We start from the raw sequence: 20,832 nt of genomic DNA on the forward strand, positions 1-20,832 counted from the left end.
AGGCACACAGGAATTTGGGAGAATGATGGACATGTTTTAAAATGGATTGTGGTGAAGGCTGCACAACTATATAAATTTACTAAAAATAATTGAGCCGTACATTTACACTGATGAATTGTAAGACATGTAAATTATATTTCAATAAAGCTGTTAAGAGAGAAAAAAAGAAAAAAAGCCAAGAAGACACACTCCAGCATATATTTTCAAGCATGCTGCTCAACTCCATTCTCGTAAGATCAGTCCCTTACTTAGGATTAATATTCATCTTCCATCTTCCTCTGTGTAAACAGTTGCAAATTTGCAGGCACAAACTGAGAAAGAGCCAACCAACCAACCAGTAATCTTCACTACAGAGATCCTAGGCACTTGTAATTGTTTTGATGCATATGAAACAAAAAAAGATCCTGAGTGACCTGTTATTTCGAAATGAAGAACTATAAGCAAATTCCCTATCTGAGAGCATATTTTCACTATTGTTAAAGGCAATTATTTGTTAGGACTGAAGTCTGTTCTGTTTATTACTGTTACCTTCTACAAGCAAGAGACAATGTCCTTAATTTCACAAACTTCTATGAATTTCAAACCATTACCTTCCATAGCTGGGTCAAGACTCCCAGTATTTTACCATAATAGGAATTCTTAGATCAGTCTAATCTATTTTTAAGGATTTTATTTATTTATTTGAGAGAGAGAGTGAGCACATGAGCAGGGTGAGGAGCAGAGGGAGAGGAAGAAACAGACTGCCCACTGAGCAAGGAGCCCAATGCAGTGCAAGGCTCAATGTCTTGAGGCGGGGCTCTTATGTGGGGTTGGATCCCAAGACCCTGACATGAATGAACTGAAGGCAGATGCTTAACTGACTGAGCCATCCAGGTGCCTCCACACCAAAAATACAAGCTACATCTTAATTATTGATTTTTTGGTAGCTTTTCTCACCATGTGAAATTAGCCCAAACACCATCTGTAGCCACAGTACATATGTTATACAGTTTCCTGAAAAAAGGTCTGTTTGTACCTAGGGAGCATTCTCTCTGTCATCCACTGCCGCTCTGTCTTGATTAGAGGTCAGAAAATGATGCTTCTCTTCTTAAAGGTATTAATGCTGGAGACCAAAGAGCAGTGCCACAAGGTTACACATGACATACATAAAAGAGAGTCAGCAGTGTTTGTACTCAAGGGTTGTAATAAAAGCCACTATGGTTGCTACTTCCCCTCTATAGTCAGAATTTATTTTTGGTCCTTTATCAACATAAGGATTCACTATAAAATGATTTTTATCACTGGTATTGTATCTTGTAACATGTAATGAAGAAAGTGTTACCGAATGGGATTTGTTCACTAATTATGTGAAAGACTCTTCCAGTCAATATAGCCCTCAACCTAAACTCTGGTATTCCAATGGAAGTGTTCATAGATACTTTATCACTAAAAAAAAAGAAAAGATAGACTTCCTATCATTTTTCAGAATATTTTCCACTTGGAGTGATTGCATGATCACAGTTTTTAATTGGCCATTTGACCAGGATGCCAACATGTTACAACAGAATATGCAATAGCCTTACTATCTTTGAAATCAATTGCGAAGGTTAAAATACAGTTTTATAATTAGTTGAAAGTACTGACTTTCAAAATCAATAGCCTAAATGAGTATCTGGTTCCTTATGTTGTTTAATTCCTCTATGAGGGAACTAATGAAAACTTGTTCTACATTATTGTTGCTATGGTTGTTTTGCCTAGCCCATTAACCTTATCCTATCACTTTTCTCTCTGACTTCTCACTCCTTCTTTCTCTGCCTATCTCTTTCCATCCCCTCTGCTTCCTTCTCTTTTCCGCTGATCATTCAAGATGTTCCAGCAGAAGATGATCCTTCCCCTTGTGCTCTGGAAACAGGCCATGGGCGGCAGTGCCAGAATGGCACTGTGTGCAAGCCCGGGTGGGATGGGCCCAAGCATGGCATCACCAACTTTGACAATTTTGCCTTCGCCATGTTGACGGTATTCCAGTGCATCACCATGGAGGGCTGGACAGATGTGCTGTACTGGGTACGTAGCTTGAGATGGGCAGAGGTGGGGAGTCCAGAAGGCTGCGAGCCTTTCTTCAACATCTCCCTTCTCCACTCTCCCCATGACTTTATGGTCACATATACACCTTGATGGAATAGTTGATAAATGTCTTTGATTTCTTCCAGGTCTTTCCTGAGAAACAAAACATGAAACTTGCATCTATTGAGTCTCTCTGTCTGCCCACCAGCCTAAGCAAAATATCATCTGTCAGTTTGTCCTACCATAGTGAGAAACACTGGCATGCAGCTGATGCTCTGTGAATGAGTTGACCAAACCTGACACAAGGATTCTATTCAACTCCCCTTCCTACTGTAGAGTTTCTTCTGTTTTTATCCTTGTCTTGCATCGGTCCACAAAAGAGAGCTAGAGAGCATAGTTATTAATTTTTAGGGCTAAGGAGAAAAGTCAGGCCTGGTCTTCTAACAAGAAACCATTTTTATTGAATTGTATAGCATGATGTCATGCTATTATATTTTTATTTCTCATGTTAATCTTACCTTATAATATTAGAATAGTCCATCAGACCAATACATTGCCATCATTTTCACTGCTAACAAAACACTGCTGGTTGTGTGATGCATATTTAGAAATACCGCTTCCTAAGTGTCAACCAGTCAATGGTAAATCTTTTACTTTCAAGATGCCCCTTTTATTATCCAGCAGCCAACACTACTTTTCCAACCTTCAAACTATTAAAGTGCCAGATTTCTGCCTATGGGACAGGCAAATATACACACCATATTTGAGCTGTCTCCATCTGGCAGAGTCAAGTCCATTATTTGTGAAAGCTCCAGAAAATATAATTCTTTGTAGTATCTCCTACTTGAGCTTGAGGAATGACTTGCCAGAATCCAGTGTTGTTCTCCAGCGTTTGGGTGAAAAATGTTTGTTGCCAGTCTTGAAAATACCATCTCACCCACAGTTTTGCAAATAGTCAAATTTATTTGGCCATGCCGAAAACAGTCTAACAGCCTGCTTAAGGGAATAGTGCCTACATACTAAAGCAAGAAAGAGGGAGAGGGAAGTGAATGTCTTCCCGTTGAACAGAGCTGCCAGATAGAAAGAAACTGAAGCCAAGAGAGGTGTTGACTTCTTCCTAAAATCAGAAGAGCTTTGTAACAACACAGAGATGTGATACAGGGTATCGTATTGTATCTGTTAATTTTTTCATAAGCACCAGGTCCTATTGATTCAAAACCCTCTTTTCCCAATTTTTATGTTCTAGTCAACATGCTAAAACCCCGTGTTGCTGTGAAATGCATACTTCTCTGCAAATGACTACTTGAAACTTACCCAAGAACTTTGTACCCAGCAAACATTTATTGAGCATTTCTTGCATGTCGGGGAAGCTCCTAGGTACATATTCAGATATAAATAACATCCAGTTCAGACTGAAAAGCTCAGTCTAGATAAACACTAAATCTAAACTGAATAATGGTGGTACAACTGGAGCCTGTGCCATGGTGGAGTTGTGATGTTGTGATACTTTGAAAAAAAGACAAAAGTCAAATCACCTCTCCCTCTAATTAAAATGAAACATGAGAAAACATTTTTTAGACCCATGCTCGATAAAAACTGATTTTGAATAATTTTTTTATTTTGAATAATTTCTAGGAAAAGAGGGAATTAAATGTACTATGCTTAGGCAAATTAATTTCATTTAGCAAAGCTGATCAAATTCCCAAGTGGTCCTTTTACCGTGGGTAGATCTCTATGGCTAAAGACAGAAACAATCTTCTGCACATGGGCAGCTTCTGATAGACCCTAGAACATAAGATCATATGGAACTTTGCTTCAGAGCCACATGACATGAGCTTCAAACCCATGCCTTAAGTTGCTATGAGAACGCCTTCCATGGCAGCAAATTGAGGGCAGGGTGGCAGTGAGTGGGTGGATGTGTGGGGCTGGGGGAATAGGTATAATTTACTTTGCTGATGGCCCTGATGTATTTTTGTGATTTTCCTTCATCACTCCCTCCCTCTCCCTCACCACAAGTCATTGATACCCCACCAGCCAGATGTGACCCAAAGAAATACTGTCCTAATGACAGCCAGGGTGGGAAATGAGAAGAAGCACACAACTGCAACTACCAATTTTCAGCAGCTGTGTTGTGCTTTCTCCCCTGGGGTGTGTGTGATAGAGCTCAGGCTGGGAACGGAAAAAGTGTCAGAGGTGAAGGAACAATCCCAGGCTCATGGGACATGTGTCTCTGATTTTCCCAGCACCTTCCCAAAATGGCCATATTGTGTGTGTGTGGGGGGGGGGGGTGTGCATACGCACACACATGCACACCCACACATACACACACACCTCTAAAGCTTAAACAGCCTCATACTTGGGTATTCGTGATGGAAGCATTTCCCAGCCCAATGCTCCTGCTTTCAATTTGTCTAATCGCTTTGACCTTTCTATGGCCACTTCTTCCTTTCATCCTTCTTTCCTCTCTCTCTCTCTCCTTCTTCCTCCCCCTTCAGCATTCTTCCTTCTTACCTCTGGGCCTGTATCTCCAAACCCACAGCCTCTCAAATCCCAATGTACTTTAGTTTAAAACATGGAGATGTCGAAGTATAAAGATGCCCAGACTTCCCTCAAAGCCACTGAATGGAGAAATTCCAAAGTTAGGCTCCAGTATCTACATTTTGAAAAGTCTTCCCAGGTGATTCTGATGCCCAAGCTGAAATATGAAATATGCCCTAGAAGTCTAACCTATTCAATCTGCATGGTGCTGCTTTCATGCCACTGGATTTGAACCAATCTATGAAGCTATATTTTTCCATGGAAATTGGGGAAGTAGGATCTACCACTCAGAACAATGTATTTCCCTTCAAATCCAAGGGTCAAGTCTAGAGGATGTTGGAAGAAGCAACCAAGATTTTCAAGTATAGCAATGAATGGAAACCCCAGATTCAGATTCACTCTGAACTATCAAACAGCTGGATAGATGTTCCTAGGGAGAGAATCAACCATTAAAGCACTAACGAAGCAATAGGTTCAATCACTAGATATAGCTTGGGATGGAAGGGATCAAGGAGGTCAACAGTAGCAAATGGCAGACACCTGCCTCCTACTATGGGTAATATCAGATCCATTTCTCTTTTTCTGTGACATCCATTATTTCATCCCATTGTTATCATCTTGAAGAGTTAGTGAACTAAAAAGTAAGATCAAACTTGGCCAACTAATACTTGAGGAGTTCCTCAGATGTTAAAGCTATTGGCCATACACTGGGTCATGGCTCCAACTAGGTGAACAATTTGTTGAAACATTTCTTTTACCAAGTCTACAGGTGACAGGGTAAGGGGTGGGGGACATTGAGGATTTGGAAACTAAGCCAAAACGCAGTTTGAGGTGTGGTTTCCTTGGGCGATGTCTTCATAAGCTACAATCTCATTTACTCTCAGAATGTCCATGCCTCTTCTAAAATAAAGGGGACAAGTGAGTAAAAGAAAGTTTCAGTCTTCTTTAGAAGTAGTGTAGCACCAAGACAGGGAAGAATCCAATATTGTATGGCATTACCATTGGTTTCCATTTGTACATTCGAATTTATGAATTTTTTTAAACAAACACCCCTAACTCCCTGCATATAATTTAAAAATACTTGTCTTACATGGTTTGAACATGTGCCTTCCTGAAGATAGAAAAGGCTGCTGAATCAGGATGATTTGCAGGATTCTCAGACATTGTCTAAGGACTAGGGTCAGTTTGAAATCCTGAACATTATCCCTTCCACATCATGTCAGTTTGAAATCCTGAACATTATCCCTTCCACATTGGCCAGATCACAGATAGCATAAACACCAATCGAGTGTCTGTTCAGTGCTGAATTTGTACTTGACATAGCCCCATGCTCTTGCGAAACAGAATAACATGGCTGCTTGCCCAGGATTTGGAACACCTGGAACAGGTTGCAGGTGAGACTTGTGGGAAAGAGAGGCAGCACTTAGAATAGGCGTCGCCCAAGAATACATGTTTCTAGCTCTTCAGGAATCTAGATGCCTGAATAATCCTTCATCCAGAGGACTCTACTGATCTCTGCTTACCCAATGCCCTCCTGACCCAGGGCCCCCAAGAATATTTCATACTGTGCAGCACAGTAAAAGCACTCAGGTCCAGGTTTTCCTGGAATCACACCCTACCCCACCTACCACCAGCATAGTGGGATCACTTCTTTCTGACACCACTTATTGTCCCCCTGCAATTGGTTTCTCCAGGATCAGTTGTTTCACTACTTTTTTAAAAATACAAATTGAACTTAAAAATAAGTCTAGGAAGAATACTTAATGAGAAGTCATATAAAGAAAAGATGTTTAGAATCATAAGTAGTGTCTTTTGTAGCAACTGGGATAGTTTGGGCTCAGCAGGAGACCTTGGGAACAAAATTCTAATGTTTTAACCTTTCATAAGTCAGTGGTCAGTTCCACACTTTGTCTTGTCCCACTTACGTGTCTGGACATGCTGGGAAGATATTCCTACTAAACTCACTCTCTCTCTCTCTCTCTCTCTCTCTCTCTCACACACACACACACACACACACATACATACCCCAAGACGGCCACTCATATCTGCTCTTGAAGCTGCTGAAACATCTCTCATTTATGACAAAGGTCTTTTATTCAGGCAGGTTGATTTGGGCTTTACCCTATTTTTCCCCCACTCCATCTTTTTTTCAAAAAGCCACTTTTTTTTTCACTACAGAATATAGAAAATGAGTCTCTGAAGGCATCAAGAAACAGAAAAGGAGCTGAGTTCTATTTATGACCTAAGACTCATTCTAAGTGAAGAGCTGGGGAAAAAATCCTCAAGTAACCTAGAAACAGCATCCTGGGCTCTTTAACAGGTATCAGAGCAGAGAAACTGGGAGGTCCTACTTTAGACCCTGCAGTCCTTAACTTCTAATCTGCTTCTGTTAGAGTTCTCCCCACTTAGTGCCCATGCTGTTTTAAACAAAGAAATAAATTAGTGGTTTATAAGTATATCAAGAAAGAGAATTATCATCTCTCAAAGCCATTATTTATTTAATTATTGTTTTATTTTATTCATTTCACTGGTATTAGATGAGTCCTTATTATTCAATAATTCTATTTAACAAACATTTATTGAGCATTTACTATGTTCGTAGGACTAAGTAGGGACTAGGATGGAGGGTTGGGGAGAAGTCCTCCCCTCAAGGAATTAAGATCTAATTGAAGAGATAGAGGACACACCCAAGGAAATATGACTTAGGACAGAACACTACACTAAGGGAGAGCTCTGCATTGGTACAGAACACTTCCAAGAGAGAGGGGAATTTCACTGGCTTTGAGGCTCCCCCCTCCATGGGGAAAGCAAGCTTTATTGCATTTTGGGAAATTAGAGAGAACTGTTTCTTGGTTCTGTTGAGGGAACCTAAAACAGAACCAAGAAACAGCCCAGCTTCCCTAAAGTGTTCTCACCCAAGGTGTCTGAAAGGCCACCTGCCTAGAGGTACAGTCACAGGCATCAAACTCAAGCCCACACCTGGTGGCTGCCCAGGACAAATAAATGTATCTTCCTTTGGCTGTGAACCAGCTGTCTCCTACACAAGTGTTCATACCTGGGGTTGCCACTCTACTCAAACCCTTCCTGGCCTCCCCTAGAATGTCAGTGCATAATTCCATCTGAGTTCAGGGATTTTCTTTTAATAGATTGAGGAGTTAATTTTGTTGGCTTCCCTTTATGTTAGGAGCCTTCTGCTGTCTTCCGCCACATAATGCAGGCTTTTGCTTATACCTTGAGGCACTCACAGTTTTTCCATGTACAATGACAATCAAGTACAGGGACAAGAAGGAGTCAAGTGAAGCTTGTTGTCTAACTTGCTTGCTCACTGATGGACCCACAGGTGAAAACCCTATGTCCACAGGCAAGGTGACAAAGGTCAAGAGTAGTCACAGATTTTTTGAACCATCACCCTGGGCACTGGCATTCATGGCAGCAGCAAACCCTGTCCTCTAATTGTACTTTGTAGAAAGCACTGGGACTTTTATGGGTCTATACCTCCTGTCTTTGGTGTCAAGTGATAGCCCTCTTGGCATTCACTGAAAGTAGTTAGTCTTTTTAGATATACAGTGCCTGTGCCACAAACCTTACAGGAAAAAGTGCCATGTCTTGAGAACTCATGGAAATCAGCTAGAATTGAGAGTGGCCTTGATGCACTAGGACCCAGGAGGTATTGTTCCTCCTATTTTTTCTTTTTTTTGTGAAAAAAAAATATGTTGGATTTGAAGGTTTAAGGTTGAGGTTGCCCTCAAAGAATTAGATATTGTTTTTAGAAGGTTCTTCTGTGTTTTTCATTTGGTATTACCTTTGGTCTGTCTATGGATTCTTGGAATAGTAAGTTATGTGTTTCAGCAAAGGCTGGGGTCGTCCTGTTAGTCCTTGGGCCTAGAGGCTGCAATGGCTGCTTGGTGGTAGACATCAAGATGCCTAAATATGCCTTCCTTGGAAAAGTCACAAAGCTTCCTTTGTTATAGGCCTAGGAAACATAAAGCTTTAATGGCTTGAGAAAACCTATTCTTTTTTCACCTCTAAATAAGGGTATCAGCAATCTAGGTCATTTTTTAAAAGTACGTCTTTATTTATTTTCTCTCTTCTTAATAGCTCCATTCCAGCTGATTTAAGACATCAATCTCATCACTCCAGGCATCGCCCTACTTCAGAGACACCCAGCATTGTATGCTCTCTATCCAGTCTGCCCCCAAAGTAGGTGGCCTAGAATAAAGAGCAGAAAGTAAAAGAGAAAACAAAAAGGGGCGCTTTCCTCTCAGGCCAGACCCAGACAGACCAGAGAACCACCTATCAGTGGCTGCCAAGCATTACTTGCTGAGGAAGACATGGGGTCTTAGGAACACCTTGGAAGCTTGTTAATCTCCCATCTGTCCTCCTACCTCCTGCCCCTCACCTGCTATTCTATGTCTTAAACCTTTTAAAGAACGGTCCCACAGCAAGGAAGACACCAAAGCAGAAGGATAGGACAAGGGAGAGATAGAGACCATGAGTCTCCTAGATGTGGCCCTGGCTCTCTATGGAATTTTGATAGGTCATGAAAATATCTATGGGTCATGAGGTTATCATGAGAATATCAGTGGAATATCTGGGTCATGAGGCTATCATGAGATGCTGAAGTTATCTGTGGGTCATAAGGTTATCACAAAACTCTTTATGGGCTATCTAGGGGCAAGGTGGTTTGTAGCTCCTTCCATTTGAGGTTCTTAATTATGCTGTAAGTCACCCAACTGTGACACAAATGAAAGGACACCCAAACTGAACAAGAGCCCAAGGAAACCTCTGAGATTCATGGGTTTGTTGACTTGAGAGAGATACGTGGCTCAGGGAACTGTATTTTCTATGAGGTTAACTGTTCATAAATTTAGGGTTATGAGGAACCAGTCAGGAGATATTTCATTCTAAGGAAGTTGGTTGAGTGCCAACCAGCCCTTGCACCCACTCACCATCTGCCCAGGCTCCAGAGGCAGCTCTGGGAGGGTGCACTGCAGCAAGCATGCCTCCTGGAACTACCGGTTCCTGTCTGTCCTGAGGAAGGTAAGGACGTCTGAGATCCAGGGCGAAGCAGGAGAACGGACTCAGAACAGGCCCCCATTGCCACTCTTGGGAAAAGCTCTTCTGGGATTAGCACAGAGCAGCGGGTTGGTCAGAAACATGGGGTCCATGCATCCATGGAGTTGTATGCACAGCACCATGGGTGTGTGCCTTTTCTCAGGGGGGAGTCCACAGCTTCCCTCAGCTCTTCCTGACCTCCTCACCCTCCCTAACTTAGGCAAGAGGAAAGGACTCTGACCTTCACTGGCAGGACTTAACCTGAGAAAGGAAAAGCTAGGACACTTAGAGGCTTCATGGACTTAGATCCAGTTTCCATGAATGCCTCCTCACAGATATCTTCTCCTATCCAGGGCTGTTTTTAACCCTGTCACTCTTACTGACTGAACACAATGTCTTACACACAGTAGGCACTCAGGAAATACTATTGAACAAATGTGGACTCAAATGAGACCACTGCTAAGAATAGTGAAAGGCTTATGTCATTGTTCCTTATAATAAAACGTGACATAGAGACCCTGGGATCACATGGCCATCCTTACAATCATTAAGTGTCCTATGGTTGGCTAGCTGTCCGTCATGCTTTTCTTGTCCCTCACCTCATTTCATCAGTCCCTTCCCTTCTTGTATGGGTGCAGTTTTCTTTTTCTCCTCCTGGGTGATTATTGGACTTTCTCTTCCTGATGATGGTTACTGGTTTTCCCTCTGTGAATTTGGTTTCCTTTGCAGCCTTGGTTCAAACATTTACTTTCTGGTTAAAGGAGGTTCCCGGGTCCCTTGTGATGGTAGCGGAGTCTGACACATACAAACCTTTCTGCCCTGCCTTTCCTAACAACTGCTGTTTTGCTGGGTATTTTAGTCCTCAGCCACTGGGCAAAGCCTCCATTCCGGAGCCAGAATGGCTTTTCAGCTGTGGGTTCTATTTTTAATAACTGCCAAGTTCCTAGGAAACCCCCAATCCTGTCACAGGCTCACATGGCCTCTGGGCTTCCTGCCCACTCCTGCACTCCTGCCTTCAGTGGCCTCATAGTGCAAGGTTTACCCAGTCCTGCCTGCTCTGGCACTTGCTTACTTCTCCAAGCCTCATACAGCCACTCTTCCCCTTGCACTTCTATAACCCTGAATATTTATTCTTACAACTGCATTTACCACCTCACATTGTAGCTGCCTTTTATTTATCTGTCCCCATGCTAGCAAGGGCTTCCTATTTATGGCACATATCAAGTTCATTCATTCACCCAACATTTCCTGAGCACCAGCCATGTGTGAGGCACTGTTTTTGGAGCTGGGGATTCACCAGTGAACAAACCAGATCAAAACTAACTGTCCTCAGGGAACTCACATTCAAGCATGGAACACAAGCACATAATAAATAAATAAATAAAAACATAAATAAATAAATAAATAAATTGCACAGTTAGAAAGGGATAAACACTCTGTGGAAAACAGCAAGAATATATGGGAATGGGAATGCTCAATAAATTCATGTTGAATTGAATTGTATTATGACATGGTTAAGTGGACATATGTTGGGAGTTCTTCCTTTGCTCAGTGACTCAGTTGAGATCCATGATACCCAAGCCCTTAGCATAATTTTTTACTCTATGCCACGGCCACATTGGCAGATTCCTCCAACCAAAATATAGTAACCCCTGATAAGTAGTATTAAATTTGAAAAGAATGTTTCAGGATGTAACACTTCAAACCAGTCCAACAAGGTAAATCTCCCAGTACTTCTCAATCTTTTTTACTCACAGCACACAGAGAGTATTTGTCCAGCATCCCTAGGCACATGGGTAAGGTTTCTTGGAGGCTGAGAAGCCCTGAGGGCTGAGGGTGGTACTATCCCAGCACACATGTAACTCATTTGAGGCACCTGGCTTTAGAACTACCTGGGTGATTATCACACAGTTATGAGGTGTGCAGATTTGGGAGAAATGGCCCTGGGGTCTGTGTTGCTAACAATTCTTCCAGATGATTCTGATTCTGGTGGTCTTCAGATCACACTTTAAGGAACACTGCCATGCAACAAAGCAGAGACAGGTAGTGAATCACAGTACTTGTGCCCTTATAGTTGAAGTTGAGAGGTATGGAGAATAGTGCAAATCAGTGGTTCTCAGACTCGCCGTAGGGCTTGTAAAAACATGGGTTGTTGGACCCACTTAAAGAGTTTCAGGGAAGGCAGAGTGTGTGCATTTCCAAACAGGTCAGGGCCACACTCTGAGATCCACTAATGTCAATCATTTGGGAAGCTTGTATATTAAGAACTGGATTCCTGTAAGGCAATTTCACAAGGACAGAGTCAGGGTTCATTTTAGGAAGATAAGACTAAATCCTGTTTAGTCCGAAAGCTTTAAAAGAAATAGATTTGAGAAACTAAATCAGAACAAACTTCCAGTTTGATAAAAAAAAAAAAAAAAAAAAAAAGGCTGCTCTGTGACTTCACATCACGTTTATACCTACCCTCCAGCCAGCTATGCGCTGCTAAATGTTTAGCCACCTGTTTAGGGGCAAAGGGCAGAGTGGGGGCTGATCTACGTCATTTGCCCACTCTGCCCGCCGTGGCCAGTTCTGGGCTACCCTAGTGACGTCACTGAACACGGACCTGGAAAGAGCTACGGGGTGGCTCTCCAAAGCCCAGAGGATCCAGCTCTGGCACACTACTGCCCCCAGCTACTGCAGGGGTTTGCCACCTGTCAGAGGCCGCCTCCATTATCCACTTAGGTACTGGTCACAGTCTCCAGGCTACAGGAAATGTGTTTGCAGGACAGGAACTATTCTCTGGATAAGTAACCAAAGTTACTGTCCCTCCTGGGCTGTGGCCCTGCATGCTTGTGGAGCACAAAGTTTGGCTTCTAAACTCTGGGCCCAGCTCAGGAAAGCCCCTTAAGAAAGGCTCTCCTTCCTCATGCAGGCTCAAAGTTTCTGGGCCTCTGGCTCTGTCAGGAAGAGCTGGGGCACTCCTGACACTAAGGTTAGGCTGCCCTGGGGGACAGTGGAAGATTTAATACCACAGAAACCTCACTGACCTAAAACCATCCTACACTGAAAAAATCATTTTTTTAGGTGATCCACCTTATTAGACAAGTAAAAACATTGTAGAAATCTTTCTGTTCCAGAAAATAAAACAACAGACAGTGCTAGGAAAGATTGCCCTGCATTCAGTGCCTGCAAAGATCCCTTAAGGTCCAGGACAGGGTTGTGGGGAAGTGTTTTGAATATTGATGGTGCCAGAGGTGACAGTGGATCCTGGCTCAGCCTCGCTAGTCTCCTCCTGTTCTACCCACAACCTTCCTGCCTGCCTCCTCACTTTAACTCATTCTGCTCTCTCTTTCCTAACCTGCCTTCATCTTTCCAGATGCAGGACGCTATGGGCTATGAGTTACCCTGGGTGTATTTTGTCAGTCTGGTCATCTTTGGATCCTTTTTCGTTCTAAATCTGGTTCTCGGTGTGTTGAGCGGGTAAGCTGACTGTTTCTATGTATTCTTTACATTGCAGCCGAGCAAGGTCCCAGGTCCCACTGTATCCATCACCAGGGTCCTCAGAGATGGGATCCTAACAGGCCAGGAAAATCAGAAAAAAAAAAAAAAAAGTCCCCATTCAACCACAGATTCCAACCCATTGGCCAGGCAGGCTATTTGGCCTCTGATTTGCAACTAGAGGATCCCTGGGTCCCGGCACTGTTTGGGTCAGTGTCCAGGAGCCGGTGATGGGCACTTGGCCATGCTCGGCTGCTGAGTGTGCCTCACTAACTATCATTCCATTCTTCCAGGTCAATGATGCCGTAGGAAGGGACTGGCCCTGGATCTATTTTGTTACACTAATCATCATAGGGTCATTTTTTGTACTTAACTTGGTTCTCGGTGTTCTTAGCGGGTAAGCAGGACCAAGGAAAAAGGTCTTGATTTTATTTTATTTACTCTTTCTGCTATTCCTGGCTTTATTCTTTTTTCTGGCTCTGATGAACCTGGGATAAAAGGGCACCTCAGGAGCCTTGAAGTGAATGTCCTTGGCCTGGCTGGACAGAGGATCAAATGTACAAGGATTAATTAATCCATTGGTTTGGGCTTCATGAGGAGATACTTAGGCCTACCTGTCTCCTGCTACCTCATCCAACCCCCTCCCACCCTCAAGCAGCTATTCAGGTAGGCAGGATACTTCTCCTTCTACCTGAGAAGCTACATGATAAGACCCTTGAGTTGAAAGGGTTTGGCAGGAGGGATTGGAGGGAAGATTCATAGATTGTGCTTTTAACACATGCCATAGCCTTGCCACTAGGTACTTGCCTGATTATAGTTGGTGGCAGGCTAACAGTAAAGATTTCAGATAGCTTTTATTCAGTGTCGAATGGGCTGGGGTAATAAGAGTTTGATTGAAAGTATACATAAACAAATACAAACTAAATAAAATTCTCTCTGATTCTAATTCAAGACTCTTCAGTCCATGTCTAGTATGCCCCTTTTCTGAATGGAAATGGCTCTTAGCTGTTCAAAGCCATAGATTATTTGAGAATAGAGGAGATGAAACATACCTTCCTTTAAGTTTATCTACTTAGCTTCAAGCATAAAGTTTGCCTAATTCCAGCCTTTGCTCCAATGAAGTTAAAACGTGGTAGAAATAGCATATAATGGGGGCATCAAGCCGCCCTGGGGATGGCCTCCTTGACACTGTGGACTCACTGGGCCATTCCTCAACCTACCTTCTTCATGAGTCCACATCAGCCATGCCAAGGCCTAGCACCTAAATGCTCCTAGTGACCTGCTCATGGGTTACCTACTCTGCTGCCTTTGCTACAAGGGGGAGGGGGGACAATCTACTTCTGCCTCGCTCAAGACAGGTCAGCTGCTTTGAATAGCCTTTCCTATGTCTCCAGGGACATTAATGCTGAGAGAAAGTCAGACATGACAGGAATGATTGCATTTAATTTTTACCAAGTACATAGACTGGGAACAGCTAGTCCTATCTCCTGCCATAGCCTAATGCCATGCAGGAGCATCAGGTTTAGTCATTGGGATTTAGTGAAGGAAAAAATCTTCTTCCACCCTCACTGTTTCCCAATGGTGGGTGGCCTGTTAGGGACTTTGATGACACCATGCCTTTTGCCAAGGTAAGGCCACATAGGAAACTAGTGTCTTCCATCAGGGGTAAAATGATGAAGATATTAGCTGCCTGGAAGGTATAAAGGTTTTCATTTTTGTGTTCCAACACAAGAAAATGCCCCTGTGTTTATACGTAAATCAAAGCATTGAAAAAAATAACTTCATCACTCCCACTCAAGACAAATTTGGATATCTCAGCTCTGCACTTGCTGGATGCATAATGTTGGGCAACTTTACCTTTTTAAACTTCACCTAGCCATCCAAAAAAAAATGAGGATAATAATACCAACTCATAACTTTTTGTGATGATAGAGGGAGATCATTTGTGTAAAATACTTGGCATATAGTAAAGTGCTCAATAATGGTACCATCATGACAATGATTATTGTTTACTTGGTGCCTGTCATAACTGGAATTATTGAATAAAATCCTCAACCTTTTCTTTTTAAAGATGAGGAAAGTGAGCCCAGAGGTGACTTGTGTGTTGTCATTGTGCTTATAAGTATCAGAATGAGGACCAGAATGCAGACACAGCCTAGATCCCATCTTCCCATCACTGTCCATTGAGTATACATTGAATGAACTTGAACTGTAACATAAGCCAGAGCTCTGAACCTTAAAAAAAAAAAAATGTGATTCCACTTTCTTCCCCAAGAGATAAGGAACAAATCTAAGCAAGTGAAAATCTTTCCAGGAATCCAGAGTTAAGAATTAGCATGAGCCCATAAAGGACCCTCTTCAAGCAGAGTATCTGCTCACAGTCACTCTTGGCACCCCCTCCCCAGTAAAGTTGTCTTCCTGGCAGAGAAGTCAAAGGCAGCAGTTGCAGATGTGAGAGAAAAATCCTTTTGAAGACCATGTTTTGGACCAACTCAGTCCCTTTGAGATTGTGTGTGTAAAAATACTTAGACCGAAGCCTGGCATGTAGTAACACTCCAAACATGAATAGACTCTGAACAGGAACATTAAGGCTTTCAGACTTTAGAACTATGAGCTCTAGAGTCCATACATTGGTCTCTGTGGGACACCTTCCCCAGCACCTGCTCCTTGAGTAGAGTTCCCTGAGAGGGGCTCCCTGCTCCTCACAGCTCTGGATTTGCTGATGGACCATCTCCAAGGTTTCCTGGGCTGCAGAGCATATCCTCTGCATGGACAGAGAAGTGTCTCTGGGCAAGCATCTCCCCTTCCTGGTTTGAGGGAGCCAGTCAAAAGTGCCCCAGGCACTGCCCTGGATCCAAACAGTAACAAAACCTGGAATTAGGCTCTTACTGGCTAACCATGTGATGGCAGTGATTTCAGTTTTGAGTCAGCATCTTGATCAATCAGGACAATAACATAAAAGTCACCACAAGAATGCAACAAAACCCCCACTGATTCATCAGTAAGAATTCTAGTTAAATCAACCTTCTAAAAGCAACCAAAAAGCTCTCAGAGCTCCATGAAATTCACTGTTCCAATGTTAACATTAACAGAAACCAGCGTCCATGGCAGGCTCAGTGCATAGAGCTTTTGATGGATAACTCTCCGATGCTCACAACAACCCTATGAGCTAAGTGCTATTTATATCTCCAAATATAGAGAAGAAAATTGAGTTTCAGGTGAGGAAACTACCTCAATTCTTACAGATGAAAATGGAAGATCCAGGATTAAACCCAAACAATGTAAATCCATGGCCTCTCTCTCTAACCTCTATGTTATACTGTTCCCAAACCGTTTTAACGGTGTTAACCCATGTTCCTAAAAATTAGAGTCAAGAAGTGTGTGTGTGGGGGGGGGAGGTAGTAAAGAGCAGCAAGTGAACTGAGGAGGAGCAAGTGGAGCAGGGAGGAAGGCAGAAGCAATCCATGGGATGCTGGTTGGAAACAGCCACTGGGAACAGAAAAAAAACCCAAGAGGAAGCTGCAGAGCCACCACTCAGGAGGGTGCAGTAGGGCAGAGTTGTTTAGCAGGGCTGGTGGCCCTGCAAATGTTAATAGTCTTTGAGAGAGAGCAGACCCCTAGCTTGGTAGAACTACAGCCTTGGATAATTTTGGAACTGGAGGGGCCTGAGACCCCACACCTGTCAACTAAGAACAATATTATTATACAGTCCAACACAGTAACTCATCCCCTCATAAATTATGTCCTTCAGTCACCAAGGAAAGATACTTTCATGAAGGAAAGATGACACTCTGTAAAGCAAAACGTAAATATTCCAAGATTTTAGTCACCAGAGGGTTAGGTAACCCTTTATCTGGAACATTCCCATACCTAAAACATCTTATTCTTTATGAGGCCAGATAGAGTCAGTGTGAAGAATACATATCGTGGGATTTCTCAAAATTGTTTCATGTTCATTATCTATTGATCCTCACAAGCCACAGGACTGGTATTAGTACACACAAGAATTAGATTACATTTGCTTTTCTATCCAACCTACTAAAATGAAAGCAGTGACAATGAGATTCTTGAAATTGCACTTAAGCTATAGTCAGGTAAAAGTCTGTGGACTCTGGAATCTGGTCACTTTTTGTTTTAAATTCTTGCAAACAGAGGACTTCAGACATGTGCCTTCAGTATACAAGGAACTCAGAATCTCTTAGATGGATAGTCATCCTGCCCTCTTTCCCACCAGGAGATGGCTTGTCTCTCTCCCTAAAACAACAGGTGGCTTGGTTGGGAAGCATTTTGCAACCTGAAAGCATAACCAGACCATGGCACTATAGTTAAGACACAATGTGTAGACCGAGAAGGAAGCAAGAAATGCCAGAACGTGCATTCTTTGTAGGTGGGAGCAGAAAAGACAGCAACATCTATAATCATATTCATTATCTGTGTAGTTGTATTCCATGAGGTCACTATGAACACGAATTAATGAATACTAAACCATTACTCTTTTTTTAAATTTCTTTTCCTTTAAAGATTTTATTTATTTATTCATGAGAGACACACAGAGAGAGGCAGAGACACAGACAGGGAGAAGCAGGCTCCTCGCAGGGAACCTGATGCGGGACTCAATCCTGAGACCTGGGATCACGCCCTGAGCTAAAGGCAGACACTCAACCGCTGAGCCACCCAGGTGTCCCTAAACCACTACTCTCAGGAGAAATACAGAACAACGATCTTATGAGCCTTTAGTCACAACAAGCCTTTTTTTCAAGCAACCAATACATAACCTTATTTTATGTGTGTTTCTGTTTAAAGTCATCTTATTTAGTATATATTGTTGATTCATTAACATTGAGCTCATGGCCAACAGCACTATAACTGATGCCTGAACGGAGTTTATCTAACATATTTATTTTTTTCCCTAAGGCACACCACAACCTTCTCACACTTAGGAACACTAGACAGCACTTCAGCAGTTCAGCACTGTGCTTGGGGGCTATTTTTAACTGAAAAACCACCAACAAAAAGTACAGAAATGTGAACAACATGGCACTAAAGAGACCATAAAAAGTACGCTTGTTTACAGTATGAGAACTGAAACAGAAAGGCAGAGTGTCACCATGTTTAACCTTAGCTGGGAATATGACTCTAGTTTTTTGCCCTGCTGCACATGTCTGGGTTTGACCACAAAGGCACACAAGGATTGATTTGGGAGTTACAAATAAATTTTAGCAAGTAAGCAAATTCACAAATACAGAATCTGTGAATAATGAGAATCAACTGTATTGATCATCAGAGGGCCTAGAGCCCCAGCCTTTTGTATTGATTGGATCTTCCGCCTACAGCTCCCTCTGCATGTTTTACATTACTGAGCCCTGGCCCCCAGCTCTCGATTCTACTCCTCATTTTTCATGTTGGCCATTGCTGGCAGGAGCTCTGCTCCTGCCTATGACAAATCCCATGGCTGTGACTGACTGTCTAGCCAGCTCTGTCCCTGGGCCCAGCACAGCCTGTCAGGCTGGGGCTTCATGTCTTCATTAGCTCAGTCCTCAGAGTAGGCACATGGCTGGCATACAGGTGAGGAGATAAAGAGAACCACATACCACCACCCAGCAAATCCCATACTGCATGGAGTCTGGAGAAAGAAACTTGGCTCACTTTCCATCCAGCCACAAGCTGAGTTATATCCTCACTCCATAGGAGCCAATGGGAGCCAGCAGGGCTTCAGATCCAACCCTGCCTCTTCTTATTCCCTTCAAACCCCCAACACAGCCTCATTTTCTTTTCTCCTCATAGATGTCTATGGTAGTTCCTCAGGGTCTTAGGGAATGGATGATGAGCTTTCATTCCACGGAGCAGAGGCTGGAACACAGGACGGGGTCAATTGCCCCTACTGCAGTTTGATCCCAACCCTGTTGTCCTGACTCCAGAAGCAGTATGGGTAATTGTTATATAACTAGGATTTAAGCCCTCTGTGAAATAACCCAAAAGAGCTAAAATGAATCCCCAAGCCCCCTCCACAGAAAAAGAATGGAGAATGCAAATGTATGTGGGCAGGAAGATAGCCGAGGGAAGGGTCCTGGAATTGCAGTTGCTGGAGTTAATTTGCACTGGGAAGGAAGTGTTGTTAAAGTGACTGTCTTCAGAGAGCAAATTCACAGCCTAGAGGGTAAGACCAGATATAGGCGATCTATCCATGCTCATACCCAACAGCAAAAGGAAGGAAGGAACAAAGCAAGGCAAAGCTTCTATCTTCATTTGGAGTTGTCAATCTGGCCCCTTTCCCTGGCATTAAACTCCCTGGGAGGGAAACGAAGGTACCTGCCAGTTGGCAGGAAGCCAGAGAAAGAGCAAGTTCAATCCAATTAGAATTGAATTCAATCAAACTGAAGAAGAAAATTCCATCCAAAGCAGAGCATCATTAAGATAACAGTTGAAAAAACTCATTAACTTGAGAACTGCTACATCTGCCAATTACAAAATTCCCTAGACCACTCCCATTCCTAACACCTTTTTTATCCATAAAAATGGTGAATGCTAAAAAGATGTGCAGCACACACAAAATGGAAATACTAGATAGTGGTTATGGTGATAGAGCCACCCCTATATGACTGAATGGATTCAGAAGCTTTTGTCCTCCTATGATTTGTTGCTGTGCCCTTCCTTCCAAGGTGCATTTCCTTAGGTATGACTTGTGCAAGACATTCCTTCAAGGTGGTTTCTACAGGCTTCTGCTCTGAACTAGGCCTTTACTGGGGAGAGAAGGAGGAATCATGTCTCTATGAATTAACCAAGATGCTCAGTGCATGTCACACACATACACACATGCACACATTTCCCCCCATTTCCCATAAACCGAATATAAAAGACTAAAATGCTCCTAATGTACCTGTTTTGGAAGAAAAGACAAAGACTTGCTTTGAGAGTTGAGAACTAGCCTTCTTGATAATTATGTTCTGCTCCCAGCCCCTTCCTGTTCAGAAAGTGAATTTGAAGTCAGAGAGAAATTAAGGACAAAATCAGAAAATAGGAAAGAAATACCCATTCTGTCAGAAATTTTTCAATAGAACTTTCTTCCAGCAAATCCCAATCCAATTCCAATTTCTACTCATTATTACTTTAAACTGAATGCATCATTTAACTTTTATATCATCTTGCTTTTATGTATTTTTCCAGCCTGATTAGATTTTTTTTTTTTTAACTGAAAGGGCAGCCCCCAGGACATTTTCTTGTGTTTGGAGTCCTCATTTATCTCCTTGTGGGGAAGAACTTTCCCTAGATTAGAAATCCTTCCAGGCATATTGAAAGTGGCAAAACAAACTCTAGTAATAAGAATGGGGGTTGAGGTAGTTAAATCTCCTGGGCCTTAAATCAGTGGTATACTGGTAAATATTTACCAGTTGGCTCTTTGGTGGGGAAAAAAGCCCTTGTTTGTGGCATTTGCCAATTTCCATGGTGTAAATATCCCCACTACGCTAATTTCAAGCCACAAGGAGACATCAGTGAAGCTAGAGCAGTGAAGAGCCATGCGTGGTGGGATCCTAGGAATCAGTGTGGGTGAGTGGACTTCAGCACACCACTGGCCCTTAACGCCTTTATCACCCAGAACCACTTATGAGGTTTTCCAATAACCACTCAATTCTGGGCAGAATGAAAATGCACGATCCATAACTGTCATGGAGGGTTTTTAGTGACTGTTTGAAAGGGGTTTCCAGGTCACTGGAGAAC

At 42.7% G+C, this 20,832-nt stretch overlaps 1 protein-coding gene and 1 long non-coding RNA gene across 42 annotated transcripts in view; one reads left to right on the plus strand and one right to left on the minus strand.

Moving 5' to 3' along the window:
* Nucleotides 1-20,832, plus strand: part of CACNA1C (calcium voltage-gated channel subunit alpha1 C) — a 746,185-nt gene that overhangs the window by 529,176 nt on the left and 196,177 nt on the right. For 30 of the 41 annotated variants that reach the window (XM_072799575.1, XM_072799573.1, XM_072799572.1 and 27 more), the window contains 2 exons: nucleotides 1,847-2,043; nucleotides 13,410-13,513. In XM_072799575.1, the coding sequence (XP_072655676.1) occupies nucleotides 1,847-2,043; nucleotides 13,410-13,513 (301 nt within the window). Of the gene's footprint in view, nucleotides 1-1,846; nucleotides 2,044-12,994; nucleotides 13,099-13,409; nucleotides 13,514-20,832 lie in introns of all 41 variants that reach the window. The other 11 variants (XM_072799571.1, XM_072799577.1, XM_072799590.1 and 8 more) reach the window with 1 other exon arrangement.
* On the minus strand, nucleotides 30-20,181 carry LOC140617713 (uncharacterized). Its single transcript, XR_012017903.1, has 2 exons — nucleotides 10,236-20,181; nucleotides 30-8,790 (listed from the first exon to the last, which is right to left on the minus strand). It is a non-coding gene; the product is annotated as an uncharacterized lncRNA (long non-coding RNA).

The sequence above is a fragment of the Canis lupus genome, chromosome 25 (assembly GCF_048164855.1).
Source record: "Canis lupus baileyi chromosome 25, mCanLup2.hap1, whole genome shotgun sequence".
Lineage (NCBI taxonomy): Eukaryota > Metazoa > Chordata > Mammalia > Carnivora > Canidae > Canis > Canis lupus.